The 23,769-nt window shown below is 30.9% G+C and overlaps 1 protein-coding gene across 1 annotated transcript in view; it reads right to left on the bottom strand.

Annotated features, from left to right (window-relative positions):
- Positions 1–10,597: 10,597 nt before the first annotated feature.
- Positions 10,598–23,769, bottom strand: part of LOC127724198 (ras-related protein R-Ras2-like) — a 32,679-nt gene continuing 19,507 nt past the window's right edge. Inside the window, exons 5-6 of the mRNA XM_052231098.1 lie at positions 21,435–21,553; positions 10,598–20,738 (exon numbers count right to left, since the gene is read on the bottom strand). Of these exons, the coding sequence (XP_052087058.1) occupies positions 20,651–20,738; positions 21,435–21,553 (207 nt within the window). The 3' untranslated portion in view covers positions 10,598–20,650. The remainder of the gene's footprint in view (positions 20,739–21,434; positions 21,554–23,769) is intronic.

Raw genomic sequence — 23,769 nt, 5'->3', positions numbered from 1 at the left:
TTTGTCCTTTATTAGATACAAAGAAAATCTTCTTTAAAAATATTGAACTATGGCCTTTAGGGTCAATTTACTGTAGATTCGGAAATTAATGTAAAACTTGCATGTTTCTGTGATCGGTTTCACAAAATCCTATGACTAAGTTGATCATAAGTATACTGAATTGTTCATGACTTATCTGCAATCGTAAGATTTTTTGTGAAACTGATCACTGGTGTACAATTCTACTATAACATGTACAGAAATTGATATAATTGACTACTTCATAAATTCAACTTCTGTCATGGTAAATTGTGATTTCAAGTCTTAGTCGATTTGTAAATGATGTTTAGACTAATCAAAATGTCCAAACAGAGAGATATTCCAATAATTCAACACCTATATGAAATGGTGCATTGATATTTCATCATTGTTAACTGCCAAAAAATTCCAGGGATAAATGTACATATTGTGTACTGAATCCACAGAACTTTGATATAGTTTGATGATAATGTTCATTGAAGCAGCTTCAATTGAAATCCATTTCAAGCTTATTTACTCAGGAAACAAGCAAACAATCTAATTCACTTGTTAAACATTCCAATTTGGCTACACGTAGAAAATGCTTGTTTTTTTCCCCCAATTATATAGAAGTTTAAATAATACTGTCAGAAGCCCTAAGAAGTATTTTAAAGTGAACACTGAACAAGGTATTTATAAATCAGTTTTTAGATGAGACCAAAAAGCCTTTAATGACTTTTATAACACAACAGGTACTGCCTTTTATTTATCCTAAAGTTCATGGATCTTATTTTTCATAAGGTTAGACATTCTTAGAAGGTGAGTTAATTAGAATCAGTTCAGCAAGCTGTCTTGCATATCTTGTTTTGCTGTTTTTATGTGTGTATTTTTATTAATCCTGTTATTTACATATCCACTAAGCATTATTTCTTCAGATTATGGTCCAATTAAGAAATTAACCTTCCGTCCTGATAAATTATGTTGTGTAGTGTCAGTATCCCTGTAAATGTCTTCTAGACCAATCAGATTGTCCAAAACAGTTTCGTTCCCATAATGCAACACTATTTCTGAATTGGACTATTTAAACTTCTGTGTATTCCTTATGTATTTTATGTCTCGCCTACCACAGCAAGATTTTAATGCTATGTTTCTGGCATCAGAGGTGCCACAATTTGTTTATGTTTGTAATGGGTCAGACTGAGGAGAATCAACTGGCCATGCCAGCTCTAACAAATTTCACATAGTTTACATGTTAAAGTTTTTTATTAAGTCAGGTTATGCATTTTTGGTATGTAAATGGTATTTGGAAGGCAGTTGTACTAGCATGAGCATATCACATTTCCATGGAGATTATTTGGCACCACTCTTCAGCCATTTTCAGTTGACTTTTCCATAGTTAAAATGTAAAAGTTTTGCCATTTAAATTTCAGCATTTGCATTTTACTCTCAAAATCACCAACATGTGAGACATATTTCTGACTTATTTTTTCTCTGTGTCATGTTAAGATATCTGCTTTTTAGCCAAATATTCAACGTATTTATAAATGGAGTTTTTCCAATGTTTGTCATACCAAAATAAAACAGTTGTCTGAACCTTTTCGTTGAGCTACTTTTTGGTATATATAAGTACAAAATGAATGATGATCAGGCAGATGGATTTTACATTTCTTTTATCTCTGATGGAATTGCCTTTAGATTTAGACAAATTTTGTGGAAATTTGGTTATATTTTTTCACTTGCAGGTATTAGTCAGAATTTTGGTGTGCTGTATTATAAAGGTCAATGACAGATCAACTTTGCATTTCATTTAATTTGACATACATATTGACAGATCTACAGCCATTGGACATTTTTAATGACCTCTTACTTCTCCACACTACTTGTACCTCTGCCATGAATTGTCAGATGGTAATTTTGTTGTCACCTAGATAGAGCTTTCATCTCTTGTTGAATCTACAAATTTGCACTAGGCTTAATTCATATCATAACCTTGGAAGGCAGTTATTTGGAGAAATGATTTTTGTCGAGCCTGCGACTTTTGTCGCAGAAAGCTCGACATAGGGATAGCGATCCGGCGGCGGCGGCGGCGGCGGCGGCGGCGGCGGTGTTAGCTAACTTCTTAAAAGCTTTATATTTTAGAAGATGGAAGACCTGGATGCTTCATACTTTGTATATGGATGCCTCATGTTACGAAGTTTCCGTCAGTCACATGTCCAATGTCCTTGACCTCATTTTCATGGTTCAGTGACTACTTGAAAAAAAAGTTCAGATTTTCTGTAATGTTAAATTCTCTCTTATTATAAGTAATAGGATAACTATATTTGGTATGTGCGTACCTTGCAAGGTCCTCATGCCCGTCAGACAGTTTTCACTTGACCTCGACCTCATTTCATGGATCAGTGAACAAGGTTAAGTTTTCGTGGTCAAGTCCATATCTCAGATACTATAAGCAATAGGTCTAGTATATTCGGTGTATGGAAGGACTGTAAGGTGTACATGTCCAACTGGCAGGTGTCATCTGACCTTGACCTCATTTTCATGGTTCAGTAGTTATAGTTAAGTTTTTGTGTTTTGGTCTGTTTTTCTTATACTGTATGCAATAGGTCTACTATATTTGGTGTATGGAATGATTGTAAGGTGTACATGTCTAGCTGGCAGGTGTCATCTGACCTTGACCTCATTTTCATGGTTCAGTGATCAAAGTTAAGTTTTTGAGTTTTGGTCTTTCTTTCTAATACTGCATGCAATAGGTCAGCTATATTTGGTGTATGGAATGATTGTAAGGTGTACATGTCTAGCTGGCAGGTGTCATCTTACCTTGACCTCATTTTCATGGTTCAGTGGTCAAAGTTAAGTTTTTGAGTTTTTGTCTTTTTTTCTAATACTATATGCAATAGTTCAACTATATTTGGTGTATGGAAATATTTTATGATCTATATGTCAGTCACGCAGGTTTTATTTGATCTTGACCTCATTTTCAAGGTTCATTGCTCAGTGTTAAGGTTTTGTGTTTTCGTCTGTTTTTCTTAAACTATAAGCAATAGGTCAACTATATTTGTTGTATGGAAGAATTGTTAGCTGTACATGCCTGCCTAGCATGGTTCATCTGACCTTGACCTCATTTTCATGGTTCATTGGTCAATGTTTAGTTTACTTAGTTAATGTTAAGTTTATGTGACAGTTGTAATAAAGCTTTATATTTAGGACTATCAACATAATATCAATGATTAGTAAAGAAAGCGAGACATTTCAGCGTGTGCACTCTTGTTGCAGATTATTACAGATATTTTAGATATGTCTTTAAGATAGAGTCCTCTTTTTTGTGTATCATCAAATTTGACTGAAATTGGCAGATCCAGGGGGGTGTTCCGGTTGTTGGAACCCTCCTTTTTTTCGATTGTTTACTTTTTTTTTTTAATTATGTGAGCATTTCATGGTGTTCTGGGGGGGGGGGGGGTCCCAACCCCTTTTCAAAATTGATTGATGATCAGAAAAATCGTAAATTTAGAACCATTTTTTGGAACCGACCTTAATAAAAAATCAGATAATTATTTGTTTATTTAATTTGTTTTGCCTGGAAGTGCTAATACTGTCAAGTTTTTTGTGTTGTGTTACAGGTTTATGAAGACATTTTTTTGTCCAGTACACAGTGTTCTCTTTAATTTTATGTTGCTGTAGGAAAGATTTTACAAATTTGACCGACCTCGATATATAAAAAAATAGCAAAATTCAACAAAGTAATACAACTGAAAGTCTTAATTTTGTGGATTTTGTTTGATATTGTAATAGGATGATAAATAAGGAATTTTACAATTTGGTATCAAACACCATTTTCGACTAGCATTAGTTTTATCTTTTGTTTCCCTTGAATCAACAAAATAAATTAAATATACTTTTTATTGATAAATTACCATTGCTGTCCATGAAAAATGTTTGTACAGAGATGTGATGTTGATAGTTATTTTAGTAAAGACAACTACAAATTAAATAGAATAATTTACCATGGTTTGTCTCCCATTTTGACATTATTGAAAGGAAATATGTTTAAGAAAGAATTCTTTACTAGAATTTTTTTCTGCTTATTATTAGTACTTGTAGTTTTAATAGTGAATTGTTATTCCTTCCATATTATAAAGTCAGTAATATTATTTGCAATTATACCTTTTTAGTTAAGTATGCCATTTATCATTTAGGAATGAATTGTTATTGTTTTTTATTGAAAGTCTGAAAATGTGAAATAAATATATAAATGATCTAAATACTCGTGTTTTATTGCTTACCCCAACTTTTAGGCATGAATATATGGCAAGTATTAATACATGTATTTTCATCAATAGGATTTCAATATTTCTGTACAGCCAAATTAAGGAGAAATTTAAAGTTCCCATCGAATGAACTCTAGAGAGAACATTATCTATTAAATTTATTCAGTGATTCAGTTCCCTTATTAAAAATTGAAATTGCCAGGTAACAAAAATGATTCTGGGGAAAGGTTTTATTTGCTTTGCAATAACTGTTAACAGTTATTATCTGTCTTCTATAGTTTTTGCCTAAAATGCAAAAAAGAGTTATAAAAACATAATTTTTAAGGAGTCAACTGCCAATTTCGACTGTGTTGCCTATCTGTACATCTTGTCTTGCTGATCACTTTGCTTTTTAAAGTTTCAACCAATCTATAATAATTTAATTTTGGACATAACTCATCTTCTGATTGGCTGACGTTGTTTTGTTTATCAGCTCATAGACATAATTTTGTCATGTGACCGTGACGTCATCAACGTTTTTTCATGGTTTACTCCGGTTTAAAATGGAATTTAGAATTAAATTATAAGAAATGACTGTAATTTTTTTCTGTCTATTCGAAATAACATAAAAAATGTGGTGCACACTTTAAAATAACCCGCTACACGGGTTATTCAGTTCTTCATAGACAGAAAAAATATTACAGTCATTCCTTAAATAGTTTTCAAGATAATTGGCAAATATGCAAAAATATTGTAAGTTTGTCATATAAGGGCAATAACTCCTGTAAGAAGTTGCTTGACAATTTCAGCCATGTTTAATCATTTGTATATCTTGTCTTGCTGATCATTTTTGTCTTGTGTCAACAAAGTGGAAAAAGCTATACTAAGGGTTGCTGTTTCCATCGTCTATTGTCATATAAGGGCAATAACTCCTGTAAGAAGTTGCTTGACAATTTCAGCCATGTTGAATCATTTTTATGTCTTGTCTTGCTGATCATTTTTGTCTCGCGTCAACAAAGTGGAAAAAGCTATACTAAGGGTTGCTGTTTCCATCGTCTGCGCCGTAGACGTCAACAATGTATAAGTTTGTGATTAGGTCAAGTTTATGGGGAACCACTAGTGGTAGGTCAATAATATTTGGTATGCAGTTGTATTAACATTGACACATCTCATGTCCATGGAGATCATTGGGCCCCACACCTTCAGTCATGGTCTATGGACTTCAAAACTTTTGCCTAGTTAACTTTCATTGGTTTGTGATTAGGTCAGTTTAGAGGGGAACCATTAGTGGTAGGTCAATGATATTTGGTATGCAGTTATATAAGCATTGACAGATCTCATTTCCATGGAGATTATGCCCTGCCTCCTCAATCATGGCCTATTAACTTTGAAAATTTTGCCTAGTTTACATGTATTAGTTTGTGTTTAGGTCAGTTTAAGGGGAACTATTAGTGGTACGTCAATATTTGGTATACAGTTGCATAGGCATTGGCACATCTCATTTCCATGGAGATTATTTTGCCCTGCCCCCTTAGTCATGGTCTATTGACTTTGAAACTTTTGCTTAGTTTACATGTTTAAGTTTGTGACTATATCAGTTTTAGGGGAACTTTTACTGGTAGGTCAATGATATTTGATATACAGTTGTATTAGCATTGGCACATCTCATTTTAGAAGGGTGCCTAGTCAACAAATTTGATCGATTTGGGTTAACAGAATAACACACGACTGTATTTTCTATCATTAGAAAGATGAGAACAAGCCTCATCGAAATATCGATGTTGTTATTGTCTACAGTGGTCACGATTTTCCTAAATTTGGGTCAAAGGTCAAAGCTGAAATTTTAGGGAAAACACAGTCACGTTGAGACAGCTTGCCGCCCCGACATATATGCGTTTGACTTTATCTACCAGAGATGAAATTACAAGGATGTAAACAAATTTATCTACTAGAGATGAAATTACAAGGATGTTAACAACTTTATCTACTAGAGATGAAATTACAAGGATGTTAACAACTTTATCTACTAGAGATGAAATTACAAGGATGTTAACAACTTTATCTACTAGAGATAAAATAACAACGATGTAAACAACTTTATCAACTAGAGATGAAATTACAACGATGTAAACAAATTTATCTACTAGAGATGAAACTAGATATCATTGAGATGGGAGCCATCTCTGTGGGCCCCGCTGTGAATAATGTGTGGAAAAAAGTTGGTATTTTTATCATTGGACATGGGGTTGTCAACTTAAACCAAAGTTTATGACCTTGACCTTTGACCTAGGAAGTTGTACATAAATTATGACACACCCTCTGGTGTTGATTTATATACATGTCAAGTATAAACTTTGAAATCATAATGGTTCTCAAGATATAGAGCGGACATGATCTTTACCATAGGACGTGGGGTTGTCAACTGAAACCAAAGTTTTTGACCTTGACCTTTGACCTAGGAAGTTGAACATATATTATGACACACCCTCTGGTGTTGGTTAATATACATGTCAAGTACAAACTTTGAAATCATAATGGTTCTCAAGATATAGAGCGGACACGATCTTTACCATAGGATGTGGGGTTGTCAACTAAAACCAAAGTTTTTGACCTTGACCTTTGACCTAGGAAGTTGTACATACATTATGACACACCCTCTGGTGTTGGTTAATATACATGTCAAGTATAAACTTTGAAATCATAACAGTTCTCTAGATATAGAGCGGACACAATTTGTTAAGGATGGACGGACGGACAAACGGACGGATGGACGGCCAGACGGACGGACGGAAAGACTGATCACTATAGGGCGTCCGCCATTCGGAGGGGCCCTAATTACAAGGATGTAAACAACTTTATCTACTAGAGATGAAATTACAAGGATCTTAACATTTTTATCTACTAGAGATGAAATTACAAGGATGTTAACAACTTTATCTACTAGAGATGAAATTACAAGGATGTAAACAAATTTATCTACTAGAGATGAAATTGCAAGGATGTTAACAACTTTATCTACTAGAGATGAAATTACAAGGATGTAAACAATTTTATCTACTAGAGATGAAATTATAAGGATGTAAACAAATTTATCTACTAGAGATGAAATTACAAGGATGTCAACAACTTTATCTACTAGAGATGAAATTACAAGGATGTAAACAATTGTATCTACTAGAGATAACTTTATCTACTAGAGATGAAATTGCAAGGATGTAAACAAATTTATCTACTAGAGATGAAATTACAAGGATGTAAACAATTTTATCTACTAGAGATGAAATTATAAGGATGTAAACAAATTTATCTACTAGAGATGAAATTACAAGAATGTAAACAACTTTATCTACTAGAGATGAAATTATAAGGATGTAAACAACTTTATCTACTAGAGATGAAATTACAAGGATGTAAACAATTTTATCTACTAGAGATGAAATTACAAGGATGTTAACAACTTTATCTACTAGAGATGAAATTACAAGGATGTTAACAACTTTATCTACTAGAGATGAAATTACAGGGATGTTAACAACTTTATCTACTAGAGATGAAATTACAAGGATGTTAACAACTTTATCTACTAGAGATGAAATTACAAGGATGTAAACAATTTTATCTACTAGAGATGAAATTACAAGGATGTTAACAACTTTATCTACTAGAGATGAAATTACAAGGATGTAAACAACTTTATCTACTAGAGATGAAATTACAGGGATGTTAACAACTTTATCTACTAGAGATGAAATTACAGGGATGATAACAACTTTATCTACTAGAGATGAAATAACAAGGATGTTAACAACTTTATCTACTAGAGATGAAATTATAAGGATGTAAACAACTTTATCTACTAGAGATGAAATTACAAGGATGTAAACAATTTTATCTACTAGAGATGAAATTACAAGGATGTTAACAACTTTATCTACTAGAGATGAAATTACAACGATGTTAACAACTTTATCTACTAGAGATGAAATTACAAGGATGTAAACAACTTTATCTACTAGAGATGAAATTACAAGGATGTTAACAACTTTGTCTACTAGAGATGAAATTATAAGGATGTAAACAAGTTTATCTACTAGAGATAAAATTACAAGGATGTTAACAACTTTATCTACTAGAGATGAAATTACAAGGATGTAAACAAATTTATCTACTAGAGATGAAATTACAAGAATGTAAACAACTTTATCTACTAGAGATGAAATTACAAGGATGTTAACAACTTTATCTACTAGAGATGAAATTACAACGATGTTAACAACTTTATCTACTAGAGATGAAATTACAAGGATGTAAACAACTTTATCTACTAGAGATGAAATTACAAGGATGTAAACAACTTTATCTACTAGAGATGAAATTACAAGGATGTTAACAACTTTATCTACTAGAGATGAAATTACAAGGATGTTAACAACTTTATCTACTAGAGATGAAATTACAACGATGTTAACAACTTTATCTACTAGAGATGAAATTACAAGGATGTTAACAACTTTATCTACTAGAGATGAAATTATAAGGATGTAAACAAGTTTTACAAGGATGTAAACAACTTTATCTACTAGAGATGAAATTACAAGAATGTAAACAACTTTATCTACTAGAGATGAAATTACAAGGATGTTAACAACTTTATCTACTAGAGATGAAATTACAAGGATGTTAACAACTTTATCTACTAGAGATGAAATTATAAGGATGTAAACAACTTTATCTACTAGAGATGAAATTACAAGGATGTAAACAACTTTATCTACTAGAGATGAAATTACAAGGATGTTAACAACTTTATCTACTAGAGATGAAATTACAAGAATGTAAACAACTTTATCTACTAGAGATGAAATTACAAGGATGTTAACAACTTTATCTACTAGAGATGAAATTATAAGGATGTAAACAACTTTATCTACTAGAGATGAAATTACAAGGATGTTAACAACTTTATCTACTAGAGATGAAATTACAAGGATGTTAACAACTTTATCTACTAGAGATGAAATTACAAGGATGTTAACAACTTTATCTACTAGAGATGAAATTACAAGAATGTAAACAACTTTATCTACTAGAGATGAAATTACAAGGATGTTAACAACTTTATCTACTAGAGATGAAATTACAAGGATGTTAACAACTTTATCTACTAGAGATGAAATTATAAGGATGTAAACAACTTTATCTACTAGAGATGAAATTACAAGGATGTAAACAACTTTATCTACTAGAGATGAAATTACAAGGATGTTAACAACTTTATCTACTAGAGATGAAATTACAAGAATGTAAACAACTTTATCTACTAGAGATGAAATTACAAGGATATTAACAACTTTATCTACTAGAGATGAAATTACAACGATGTTAACAACTTTATCTACTAGAGATGAAATTGCAAGGATGTAAACAAATTTATCTACTAGAGATGAAATTACAAGGATGTAAACAACTTTATCTACTAGAGATGAAATTACAAGTATGTTAACAACTTTATCTACTAGAGATGAAATTGCAAGGATGTAAACAAATTTAGCCATAAGACCTTAAAAACAAGAATGTGTCCATTGTACACTGATGCCCCACTCTCACTATCATTTTCTATGTTCAGTGGACCGTGAAATTTGGGTCAAAACCCCAATTTGGCAATAAAATTAGAAAGATCACATCATAGGGAACATGTGTACTAAGTTTCAAGTCGATTGGACTTCCAACTTCATCAAAAACTACCTTGACCAAAATTTTTAACCTGAAGCCGGATAGACGGACGGATGGACGAACAGATGGATGAATGAATGGACGCATACCAGAAAACATAATGCCCCTACTACTATTGTAGGTGGGGCATAAAAACCCATGCTAAAGGTAAGCTGTAAAAGGGTCATCTGACTTAGACTCATTTCTATAGTCATTTGAACAAGGTTCAGTTTCCTTGATGCAAGATATTTATCTTAAATATGCAACATATTCAATAATAATTAAGCAGATGAGGCATTTCACCATGTTGAGTCACTTGTGCTGTATTGTTGGTTTAATGTCAACCACATCTCCTTTTATTCACATACAATCCAACAAGATACCAGAAAGAATATTCTTTGACATTTGTAAGAGTAAAGACCCATAGCTCCAGCAAAAAGTCAAATTAAAACATTGGCAGAATTTGATCAATTACAACTACTTGCCAAAAGTTCTCCCAAACATGATATTATTTGATAAAAGATTAAAAAGGAGTTACTCCCTAAAGATTTATTATGTATATAAGCATGTAAAGGGATGAAGGGCCATAACTCCTACTAGTTTACAAATCCTGAATTAAAATTGGCATCAAACAAACAAACCAATTGTAAAATTCATTACGTTTATTCAATGTATTTTAAAAATACATAATTACATGGTAAGAAAACAATTATTAGGCCATATAAAACTAATTTTATAATTAGTGTCCCTTCAACTCTACTAAATAGCAAAAAGGTTAGGAAAATTGATTGAGAATTCTGAATTATTACCATGTTTGATGTCTGTATCAATCATAATCTGTAGTTCAAAAAAAGAATCATAAATTCATCATTTCTCTAAGACTTTTCCAAAATAAATAACAAATTTTAAAATAGGTTAAAAATTAATCAAGCAAAATTTGATCCTAAGTTATTAATTTTTAGAAGAAAAAGATATTGAAATTGACAAGTGATGGCAATAGCTAACACTAACCCATTGTGATAGTTGAGCTAATAAAGCATAAAAAATAAAATCCTCTCACCCCCAAACGTTCTAATAAAAACAAGAACAAGAATCTAAAAATAATTTTTTATGGCCTTGATGAAAGGCAACGTATCCTTCCTAGCTGTAATACAACAATTAGGTAATATACACACAAATTTCTTCCCAGTCTATTGGTAATATATCATACACAAATATTTATAACAAGGCAAAAATTACTGATAATAGTAAGCAAGTCTATCCAGGGGCAGATCCAGCCATTTTTAAAAGGGGGTTCCAACCACATGTCCCCATTCCAAAGCATTAATCGTCAAAAAAAAAGGGGTTCCAACCTCCAGAACCCTCCCCCCTGGATCCTCCACTGCTATCTTGGTTTTAAGAACTAATAATTACTGAAGCTAATTTTTTGTTCAAATAAGACAAAAATTGTCCATACTCAAAAGAGGGGGATAGGAGGGGGTGTCATCCTGATTTCCCGAAAAAAATAAAGCATTCTTTCACAGATCCTGAAAAAATAAATCTTCAATTCCCGGGTTAAGATAAGTGTTAATCCCAAACTCTAGCAAAAATAAAGGCCCAATCCCGAATTACCTGCAAAAAAAATTAAGATCCAATCACGATGTCCCGAAAAAAGGTCCATCCACCCCTCTCTAAATTTCTCTTTTCAATCAATTACGACCAAAAATGTGTGTCCTAAATAGAAGTTTGCAGAAGTTCTGAATTTAAATTTCTATTCTCATCCAAATTTTACTAATAATTATAATCAACACTTGTCATTATCTCTTTTTCTGATTAAATAAATAATTTGCCCTTTCAGAATCTAATGCATTCTGGGTAACATTTTCATAAAGTTCACTAAAACTTTTGATTAATTTATAATTTCCTGAACAATTGATATTCTACCAATGACATAATATATTTTTGAGCAATTACCCATAATCCTTTAGAGTCTGAAAAGCCCAATTGAAAAAAAATCTTTTTTTCTGCCTAGAAATTAAGGCATACTTGAACCCAATGAATAATAAATTTCATAATGCATTTTATATGCAAGTCTCTAATATTCAGATTGGAATATTTTTTTAAATTACTATAATAAATATTAAATTTCCTTTTATCCCTACTACCTATTCATTACACATTACTATTTGATGTAAACTTGGATGAAAATTGAATCAGAAATTCCTCAATATATATCATATTTCAAGAATCTAATCTTGTTCATTTTTAAAAAGCACAAATTTCAAAATAGCTTTCTCTATTTCTCTAAGGAATAGCCAAAATAGTCACAAAAAATATTTATTCTATACTACACAATATGTTGAAAGACAGAAAAGAAACTTGCATTATATAAGACATTTAATGTATAACCACACACATATACATGAAACTCAGATATAAATAATGACACACATGTATATATAGATGATTTAAAAAACAAGCGATAATATCACAAAATAGAACCTGAAAATGCATTGTCTTACAATAATACAATTACAGTTTTTCATATAGGTCAAAAATACTTTAATTAACAGACTCAAAAGACCCAAACCTCTTACAACATATAGGCAAGTGGAAGAGAAACTTATTGGTTTTTACAACTATACCATGCACATATAAACCCATTTTCTAAATATTGTAAAGTTAATTTTAATTTTCATCAAAAATCATCATAAAAGTAATTCAGGCATTGATACCCATTTGCTCAAACGGAACACCTCTTACCATGGTAACCTAAGGCAAAGTCTACTGAAACAGGCTGCTTACCCTGAGTAATTAGCAATTAATAATAGTTTGAATGGCTCTAGATATAAAATTGCAAGAAAATTGGGTTAAAAAGTGTATGGTTTTGCTCAGAATTTAATTAAATGTCACCTGACATGATCTAAACCAATAGAAATCACCTTTTTCATTAATATGTAAGCATCAATTTCAAGGCTTCTGTTGATATATACAGAAAGGGGGAGGTATGATATGAGCCATTAATTGGCCCTTGAAATGACAAATATAGTTAGTTCTTCAATCCCTTCAAACCTATGTGATTTTTTAAATAAATGAATAATGTCTAGTCACTAATGTGCACAAATTTCATTTGTGAAGTCACTGTGACATCATAAACAAGACCAAATAAGGTCAATTTACAAATACATTTTGGTCGAATTCAAAATGAGCAACGGTTATTTCCAAATATTTTTGATTCACATCAACATCTTAGATCAACATTTTGTGACAAAATATCATTTTGGATAAGGTTGTTGCAAATTTCCAAATACAAATTGGAAAATCTCCAAATTGGACAATTTTTACCTTTTTTTTTTTTTGAAGTAAGAAGCTTGATGTTTCAAAACAAGTATATGCAGACACAACTCAAATATACAATTACTGATATCTGACAAACTGTTGTGAATATCTTAATGATTTTATTTGATAGATGTATAATACTTGGCGATTTTGATTCAAAAGGGTAATAAATGATCATATCAACTTTTTCAGACACATAAAATGAAATGAACATAATTTATTAGGGAGGTCAGCATGTCCGATTCACTAAGTTAGGTTTGAATGTCTGCTTATTAAACTCTTGATTAAAATTTGCTCTCTGAATACATTCTAAAATCTGAAAAATCATATGACAAATGTTATTGAATCTTGAAATAACTTCTAGGGGGAGGGGGGAAGTCCAGCAAAAAGGTCCTTTCCACATTAGAAATGGATGTCAGTGAAATAATTTCTGTACTTTTTAGTTTAAATGTTTAGTTAGTACTATTTTGTTGAAAACATAAGTTTGAATAATTATTTCAATCAAGCACATATTGATGATTAAAGTCAAGACACAATTTTTATCTATTTTACATTAGCCAAATAGCCACCTTCATCAGGTCCTTTTCAGTTCAGAGCCAGGATTTTGAAAAAGTGGGGACCAAATTGACCAATCAAGGCAATATAAGGAGTAGAACTGGTGCAAAGTCAATGCATTAACCATAAATGTAGCTCCATAAGGGGGCCTGGTCCCCTGGTCCCCCTAAATCTGCCTCTGCTTTTAGCTTAACTTTACAGCCACACTCTAAAGGCTTTTACTATTATTTGAATATAAAAATCATATAACCAGTACTCATTAAGTCACTTTTGGAGATTAAATGTTTTTTTGGAATACAGCCACCATGTAATATTCTTATATCCCCAAAATTTACCATGTAATGATACATTGGAGATAAATCAATCAGCAAGCTAGCAGTAAAACTTCTCACTCCACATAATTACAATGAAAAAATTGAGTAATGCATTAGGCGAGACATTACGAATTAAATTCAATAAAGCATAAAGATGAAAGACAGAATAGTCAAAGCAATGCAAATATATGTGAGCTCTTGTTATAAGGGCTTAAATGGAAGAAATAAATTTTCTTTCCTAAGACTAAAACTAAAACATTACACAAAACAGATATTCAAATTTCTTATAAAATGCCAGTTTACTAGAGTATTGATATTTGAATGCAAAATTTAATTCAACAATTATACAAAAAATAAGGGGGTGGTGAAGTCCACTTCTTTTTTGCAGATCTTTAAGCTTTACTAGGTAAATTTACTACCATCACTGTACAGTTAGTTTACTTTGATTCCTGTATCCCAATAAATTCAAAAGAGTTCATCTTTGGTTTAACATTCTAGATGGTTAACACAGCATTATGGTCTATAATAACAATGATGTCCAATTCCCTTATCAAAGGATAAGCATTGTAATTAAGATTGACATCTGCAATCAATAGATAGGCGGGGCTTCAGCTTGTATACATTATACTTAAATGTTATTGGATGTAATGTAATAGTGCAGAGTATTATGTATACAAGCTGAAGCCCCGCCTATCTATTGATTGCAGATGTCAATCTTAATTACAATGCTTGAGCAAACATTTATACAAACAAAGCAAGCAGGCCAACCAAACCTTTAAACTACAATCATTAGAAAAATAGTTTTAAGTTTCCTGCATTCTTTCAGGTCTGTTATCAAAATGTGAGACAAAAATGCAACTTTTTTACACCAACTTACAACATTTTAAATGGATTTCAAAAAACATAGTTTTTTTTTAAATGTATTCATTTATATATTAAATTACAAATACTCCTCTGACAAATATAATTAAACACTTGCTCTGTTATAAATGAAAGAACCTCCAAGTAAATGAAAAAAAAAATGTACAAAATGATGACTAAAACTTAAATAATTTATTTAAATGACATAACAGCGAAGACTCCCAATCCTCACTTATCTTTTAATCTATTTTCTTGCAAGGGGTAATTTTTTTCGGAATGTTACAGAAGCTCTACAAATTTGATAGTTGTTGAAATAAAAAAAAAAATGCTCAGTGTTAGGCAAACATTCTTAAATTACTTAAGCAAATCAAACTTAATCTAAAGTAAATAAAGCTGTTCAGCAATTTTTACTAACATCAAACATTTTTTTCAATAACTCCTGTAACATTCTGATATGATCTCAACACTTGCAACAAAACTGGTTGACAGATGGATGGATTCTGCTGCAAAAATTTACCCTACTGTGATTAAATTTAATTGAATAAAATCTGTTTCAGAGGTTTAAAATGTTATTTTTTCAAAGATATTTAAATTCAGTTCAATAAATTGCTCACGAAACACAATTCTAAAATGGAGAAATTCATCCGACCTCCTCTTTTTATAATGTAGAATTCCAAAGAAAGGCTTGAGTTAAACATATAAGTATAATTTATTTACTTTATAAGTATTTTGGTTATATTCAATGGCAGGGGCTATGATCCAAATAGAAATTTAGGGTATACTAATTAAAAAAGTTTTTATTTTGTTTATTTGAAATCACTAGTGAAATCGATATCTTAAAGATTTCAGTTGACTGAGTTTGATGATAGAAAGATATTCAAAATGTGATAATGATATCAAAAAGTGCATATGAAAAAAACAAAGTATTGATTAATGTTTTGATATTCATTGTTTTTAATGACTAGAAATATGAAAATTAAAATGCTGTACAGTTGTTCAATCAAAATACAATGATTAAAAGCAATATACAAAACAATATAAGCTAAAATAATATAACAGAAATCGTTAAGCATCTGAACGAGCCAATGTGTCTCCTAATAGATAGTGGAAGATTTAGTAGAACTCAAATGTACTAATTTAGATAGTACATTTATATCTCAAAATCAAAATAAATTTTGAAATGCAATACTTAACCTTCTACAGGTGAGTTCAAGAATGATTTATTCAGCTTTTACAGACTACACAATAAATTTGTTTAATAGTCAATTTTATATCTATTTTTTTAGATGAGCATGTCTCCAAAATGTGCACATGGACCTATCTCCATTTTTCCAGATTTTTTATTTTTTGATCTATAAAAATTGTCCTCATTTATATAAGTGCTGTTATATCAGATTTTAGCAGTACTTCCTGAACCCAAGCTAAAACTGCTAAGCTGAAAAGATCAGACTGGACCCTTGACCAGTAAATATGTCCATTACTAGACACAATTATCAAAATATTGGTTCAGAGAGATATTTTCAAGGTCATGTCAAGCAAGGATATAAACTTGCTTAAAAATTCTACAGATTATAAAAATAAAATGTAAATGTAATTTATAAAATTACAAAAAAAAAATCTTTATACTGATAGCAATTTTCTTACCAGAGAAAACTGAAATATCAAAAGCATAAAATTTAAAGCTATTCGGGTATATACATACAAACAAAGCATGTAATTATAAAAAAAGGAACAATCAGATTTTCCCAATATACTCATATTTATAATTCATTCTACGATCGCTCCTTTATATTCATTAGTTTTTTTTTTTTTACGAATCATATAAATGTCATAATAAATGTAAACATAAATTCCCTAAAAATAAAACTAATCTGAGTTAAGTACATATTGTATAAATAAAACTGTATAAAGTTGTTAATATCTGTACAAATTGATTACATGTTTATAATTAATTACAATTTTGTTGGAATTATCAAATCCTTTTTAATTAGTCTTGTTTACCGGGTAATAAAAAATGTTAGAAACCTTCTATTCTCCCTAATTTTTATTATTTACTTATTAATTTTCAAAAATTATGACACAAATTACTCCAAAAACTAATAACCAGCTCTAAGCCAGTTTTGGCCAGTTTAAGAAGATACAGCTACACTACGGGGCATAACTGTTAAAAATCACTTGTACCTTTATGTCAAACATTTTCTTAAATATTTTCTAAGTTTCAAAGTAACACAGATCATTTAATTTCTGTTTCACATAAATACTTTACAAACATTGATGGAAAGGATTATTACAAACGTTTAACCAATTTAAAGTGTTATCTCTCTTAACGTAGGTAATGGCTACCTTTGCTCTGCACAAAAAAGTTGGTTAAAGATAAACCATAAAACGCTATTAATTTTTTTTTAAATTTGTTTAATCTCTGTATTCAGTAATTGTACAAGCATTACAAAAACAGCAGCAAAAAGCAATTTATTCAAGCCTGCAAATAAATGAAAAATGACAGTATTTTTTTAAAAACCTTTTTTTCTTAATTATTTAAAAATTATAATGCTCAAATTGCAAACTTTTCTGCCATTTTATTATCTATAAATACGAAAATACTGAAACAAACAATTCAAACTTATTACACCCCACATGCAGTCCTCTATGTATTTTTTTTCAAACAAAAGAAAAAATCACTGGATCAAATTTACAAAAAATAAATAACAACAAATTTAATACAATGCAAGATACAAACTAATCTCTCTAGTTTAAAAGTAAGATATAAATTATTACATACTTTACAAAATTAAAATTATCAATAACAAATAGTAACAAAATAAAGGTTACAGAAAGATTATAGAGGAATGTACATTAATATGCAACAAGACTAGTTAAATTCATAGTTTGGGTAAGACTAATTTTTTTCTTCACACAATTAATAATTATTTTTACAGCTCATATATTTCCCATATTCTTTTTAAAAAAATAGAAGATAGATTAAGGTATATAAATCTGTTAGAACCAGAAGTTATTTTTAGTTTCAGAATCTAATGCATTCTGGGTAATATTTTCAAAAATGTACACCAAAACGTCGTGATTGGTTAAAAACGTCCTAAACAATGGAAATTCAACCAATGACGTGAGGTTATTTTCATTTTGGGGTACGAACAATGAAATTACCCATAGTCCTTTAGATTCTGAAATGGCCAATTATAGATATAATATATTTGATTTCTATGATATCAATGAAACAACAAGAATATAGAAATTAAATACTTATTTATGCTGCTATAATTCTTTGGTAACCTGACAAAGAGATGAAAAACTTTTTGTTATAAATGATGAAAACATTAATAAAAGGAACCTTTGTTTTGTAAGGAAAAAATCTTATCTTTGACATATCTAAAACAAAAATCTTGGAAAAACCTAACATTTAAAAATGATCAGTTGAATTAAACAGGAGAATGAAGAGGTCATACCCAAAATCAACACTTTCATTAATAAGAAAAAGAATATATGTACATAGGACACCTTGCCCTGCTTGCACTAATACATTTCTATGTTCAGGGAACTACAAAATCGGTGTCAAAACCTTAATTTGGCATGCATTTGAAAATGTTCACATCATAATGAAAATGAGTAGTCAAGTTGATGTGACTACAACTTCATGGTAAACTCTATCCCAAAAATTTAACCTGATACAGAACAGACAGACTGATACACAGACAAGAAACCATAATGCCCCATACTGGGGTATCAACATGCAGAGAATTTATCATAATGCCACTGTATAGGTTAAGAAAACACAACATTGGATACATAAACCTTTTCACTAAACTTTTGTTCCTTCAGCACTCCATAATAAAAAAAAAAGCATTGGACAGAATTAATAAATACTTACAATGACTTCGAAAGCAGATGGCAAGAAAGCAACCACAAGTAAGAATGACACTTAAAAAAAACTTGGCCCAAATTAACTTCACAGCAAATTTACTCCAAATCTTAAGGTGAAAATACAATTCCTAGCAGCAATTAATAAAAACTATTAAACACACATTCCCTCGACAATATATACTCAATGGCCTAAACAGAAGATGTTATCTTCTTTACAAATTTGAGTCCATGTAAATAAAAGGATTCAATTCCACAATACTACCAATATATTTTGTTGATGTTTAGAGAGTTATTTCCCTTGCACGTTGACTCATGACCTTAAGTACACAAAATGTATCCAACTGAAATGACAACCAATAGATGTAATATCAAGACATCAATGAATCTAATTTTCAATAAAGTTTGTAGGTGCACACCAGTCCTTCAGTTTTCAACTACTACTTTGTATATGAAATCTTTTTTTTTATTTGAGAAAATAATTCAATTTAAGAATACTATACGTTTCCTATTCTCCATCATTCCTCAGCACTTATGTAACCACGGGAATCATTCAGCCATAAACTGGAAATACAATATTTTTTCTAATCACAGCCACAAATATTATTCAGAAATCAGAAACCTCCAATATTGCACATAAAAGTCAGAAACTGGCCATGAATTAGTTACAAAGCATACAGAGGAATATACACAGGAGGTAAAGACAACTATAATACTGTTAATTGTTTTATAGCAGAAACCATTTATGTGTTAACCACTATTCCATTAAGTGGTCAATTGTATTAAGGTTGATACTGCAGCTTCTTATAAAAAGTGACTAAAATCCAAAATATTCAAAATATGAATTAATTTTTTTTGTTCAGCTGTTTTTTATTCTTAAAAGTTCTTATAACTAAAGAATTGACCACCTGCAAGAAGATTGGTTAATAGGTGAATGGTTTAGGCTGTATAAGTACTTATAATGCAAGAATTTAATTAGCTTACAAACAAGTCAGCAATATTGGAATGCAAAAACAAAGCAAACAATTTTAAAGTTGGGACTTCAAATTAAATGAAAAATATTTAAAATTTCATTTTCAAATTAGTTTAAAACGCAATGAAAGCATGAAATAAAATCAATATTTCTGTTTAAATTCAAGATTTTAGTTGTAAAAGGAAATGTAAAAAAGGGAAGGATTATATTTTATTCTCAATTCATAGATTTCAGCAGTCCAAAGAAATGCAAAAAGGCAGAGATTACTTTTTACATTTGAGGGCCACTAGGAAAATGATCTGACCTAAACTCTACCACAGAATAAGATGGAAAAATATGTCAAAACAAGGTCAAAGGTCTAGTCTTTAAAGTTGTACACTATATGGGTATATAGTCACAGAAAACATTACAACAGTATTGTTAATGTCCATTCAAAACAAAATGGATAACATTTGAGCACTATATAAATCTATGCCAGAAAACACAATCAATTTATAAAATCTACACTGGAAACACGATTCACTATATATTGGTAACAGTTTTTTCTTCGCAAAGATGAAATGCAACGTATGAATGGATAACATCAAGACTACACCAATAAATCCTTTCTCAAAGGCAGAAGACACAAGAAGGATGAAAAGTTTCTGCGATCACAAACATCTCAACTGAAGCAAAAGAGCGAATCTTACACACGATGCTGTTCAGATGTTAACAATGAAAATACATGGCACCAGAAGTTGTCTTTCTTTATGTTTGTGACCTCATTTTTATCACATTTACACAGTAAATTTGTCTTTTGTACATCATAATATAGAGCATCGTCCTTTCCGATGTTTGCCGCTTCCATTTTTTCGAGAATTTTCTTCTGGTCTTTCTTCTGCTTGAAATTTTCTGAAAAATATATCAGTAAAGAATGTATTTGAAAGAGTTTCAGTTTCAGTTGTATATGACGGTAAGAAAATCCTATGGGAGAGTACATGTAGTGTCTTTTAACTGTAACAAAACAATTATATGTTGTTGTCACAGGTTAACTCACTGAGTCTAACATCCAGGAAAAACACAATATTGGGTTTATAATTAAGGACGTAACTGGTGGCAGGTGTGGTGGACAACACACAGAAAAAAATCACACCTCACTACTACAAGTCTAAGACAACCCTAGCACTCATTTGAGCGGAAGCCTTTGATGGATGTCAATCATATTACATCAGTGCATTGAACGACACAGATGTGGGGAAATATCAACAAATACTGTAATATGCAGAGAAATCTAAAAAATAATGTCATAATTTACACAAAAATCTCACTATTTACAATACAGAATATTTTCATAACCATCAAGTGATTACCAATAAGTTCAGCCTATAAGTTAGTATAATCACAACTTGTTTAACTGAAGAATTGGAGATTTCAACTTCACAGCTAATTTCATTGGCCTTTCCTTGCTACATTTTTGTGTAATTGTTAAATACTTATGAAGCAGGAGAAAACATAAATCAGTTCATGGACAGAGAACTAGTAAAAAAAACAATTAAATTCAGGTTCTTTAAGCCAATGAAAATGCTTTCTTAATACAGCAAAACTTACCTTATAATTCTGACTAAATCATAAAATGACTGATCTACATTAAGTCTCATTTTAGCACTAGCTTCTATATAATTTATTCTCAGTTGTCTAGATAATTCTTGACCTTCCTCTCTTGTGACCTGTAACACACAAGCAGTAATTCCATAAATTATATCACTGAATCTGATTGGACATATGAAAATTTTTTACTAATCAATCATGGCTTTCAAAACGGTCCTATTGTCTGGAGTTGTCCAATAAATTACATTTTTGACTTGTTGTGCCGAGACTGAACCGGACGTGGGTTTTTCAATTTAAATACAAATCAGAAAAACAATTGAAATTTATGCGATCTTTTGAACCTGACCTTTTGCCTTTAACAGCCATACATTTCCGGTCATTAAAATGGCATGGTGAATAAGTACTATCAAAACAAACCCTACTTTAATACCCCCTCATTGCAATCAAGGTTAATTAGTTGTCTGAAAGCTGAAATTTAATTGTTCAGGTGACAGGTAAACTATTTTGTACCAGACATTGATCGGTCTATCTAAAGTTATTTTCTTAAATTGCAGCTGTTTGCATCTACTAAATGTAGTCAAAAAGATTTTCATAAATACGTATTTCAATATGATTTGATGAAAAATTTAAAAAGGTAGTAATAAAGGTTTTCAGCAAAAACTCGTCAGAACCATGTTGTTTAAATTAGTAGTACACATATGCATGTGCTATGTGCTCAGGTGTGAAATTTAATTATGAATCCAAATTATTCAAAAATGTTAAAATTATCATCGATACCTTTATCTAACTTTCATTTCTAGTATTTTTTTTGAAGAAATAATTTAGAAAGAGCTTCTGAAACTCAATCGTGCTTTGTAAACTTCACGGATTTTACATATCCGTCTCTGGTACGCAATTTACCATGGTCAAGTCAGCATCCAGTTTTAATTAAGAAAATGTGCTTTTTTAAAACGAAAGTAAAGCATAATTTTGCACTAATAAAGAGTCTAAGGCAGATATAAGTACGCTGATGTTGCACATTTCCGATGAAGCTCTAGCTGTTAATTTAACAGTTTACGTCAGAACATCGAAATTATATCAAAAGTCAAGTTTAATATCGTTTCTGTGTCAATCATTGTTTTATGATGCCCAACTGATTACCATGATTGCCTTTTGTTACTAAGTCTTCAGGGATAAAAATTGGGATAAGACAAAAAAAAATTCTGGCAGGCTCAAATATTTTTTGGAAGCCCTGTAATCAACTATAAATTCAGAATTGACAATGTTTAAGATTCCTTTACATATTCTAAATATTAACTGAAAAACTATAACTGAAATAACTAACAAGAAATGAACAAGAAATTGACAGCAAATCAGGGTTTCTATATAGTGAAGATAACCATTGTTGAGCTTTATAATAAGATGGTATGTAGTGTGAAATTTCAAATTGTCATCAGTAACAAAATTTAAAATTTGTTTAATGGTTCATAAGTTATTGCACGGAATTGACATTTTAAGTCCTTTTTTTCCAATCAATCAAGGACCATAACTCAACAAGAATGTGTCCATCGTACACAGATGCCCCACTCGCACTATCATTTTCTATGTTCAGTGGACTGTGAAATTGGGGTCAAAACTCTAACTTGCCATTAAAATTTGAAAGATCATATCATAGGGAACACGTGTACTAAGTTTCAAGTTGATTGGACTTCAACTTCATCAAAAACCACCTTGACCAAAAACTTTAACCTGAAGCAGGACAGACGGACGAACGGACGCACAGACCGAAAAAACATAATGCCCATAGGTGGGGCATAAAAAGGCAAAAATAGAAATAGTCAATATCCAACTTCACCTCCATTTTTTCATCAGTAACGGCATATTGAAATTTGAAAATCATTGGTTAAATAGTTCATAAGTTATCGCATAAAACAACTGAAGCTGCATGCCCAACTGCCATACAATCCCAAATCAATGACAGAATTTCCCCTGTAAAACCCTGTTAAAATTCTAATAATCTCTATTTTGGATTTGAGACATGCATTTCTTAAGTAGTTTAGCAATTCCTTTAATCAAATTGAGCTACTTCAATCCAAACACAATTCAATCACAAATAAAATGCTTCGCTGGGGCGCAGCTTGATACGACCGCAGAGGTCGAACCCTGAACAGTTGGGGCAAGTATGGACACAACATTCAAGCTTGATACAGCTCTGAATTTGGATTGTTATTAAATATTTGACACAGCATAGGTTTCTGACACAGAAAGAATGTGGTCTAAGAACTTGAATTTTTTTAATTTACCTATTATGGTCCAATGTCCAAAATCAAAATACATGGTTAGATTCAGCATATCA

This window comes from Mytilus californianus, unplaced genomic scaffold (genome assembly GCF_021869535.1).
Source record: "Mytilus californianus isolate M0D057914Y unplaced genomic scaffold, xbMytCali1.0.p SCAF_14, whole genome shotgun sequence".
In the NCBI taxonomy this organism is placed as follows: domain Eukaryota; kingdom Metazoa; phylum Mollusca; class Bivalvia; order Mytilida; family Mytilidae; genus Mytilus; species Mytilus californianus.
This window is presented reverse-complemented; position numbering and strand designations above follow the sequence as displayed.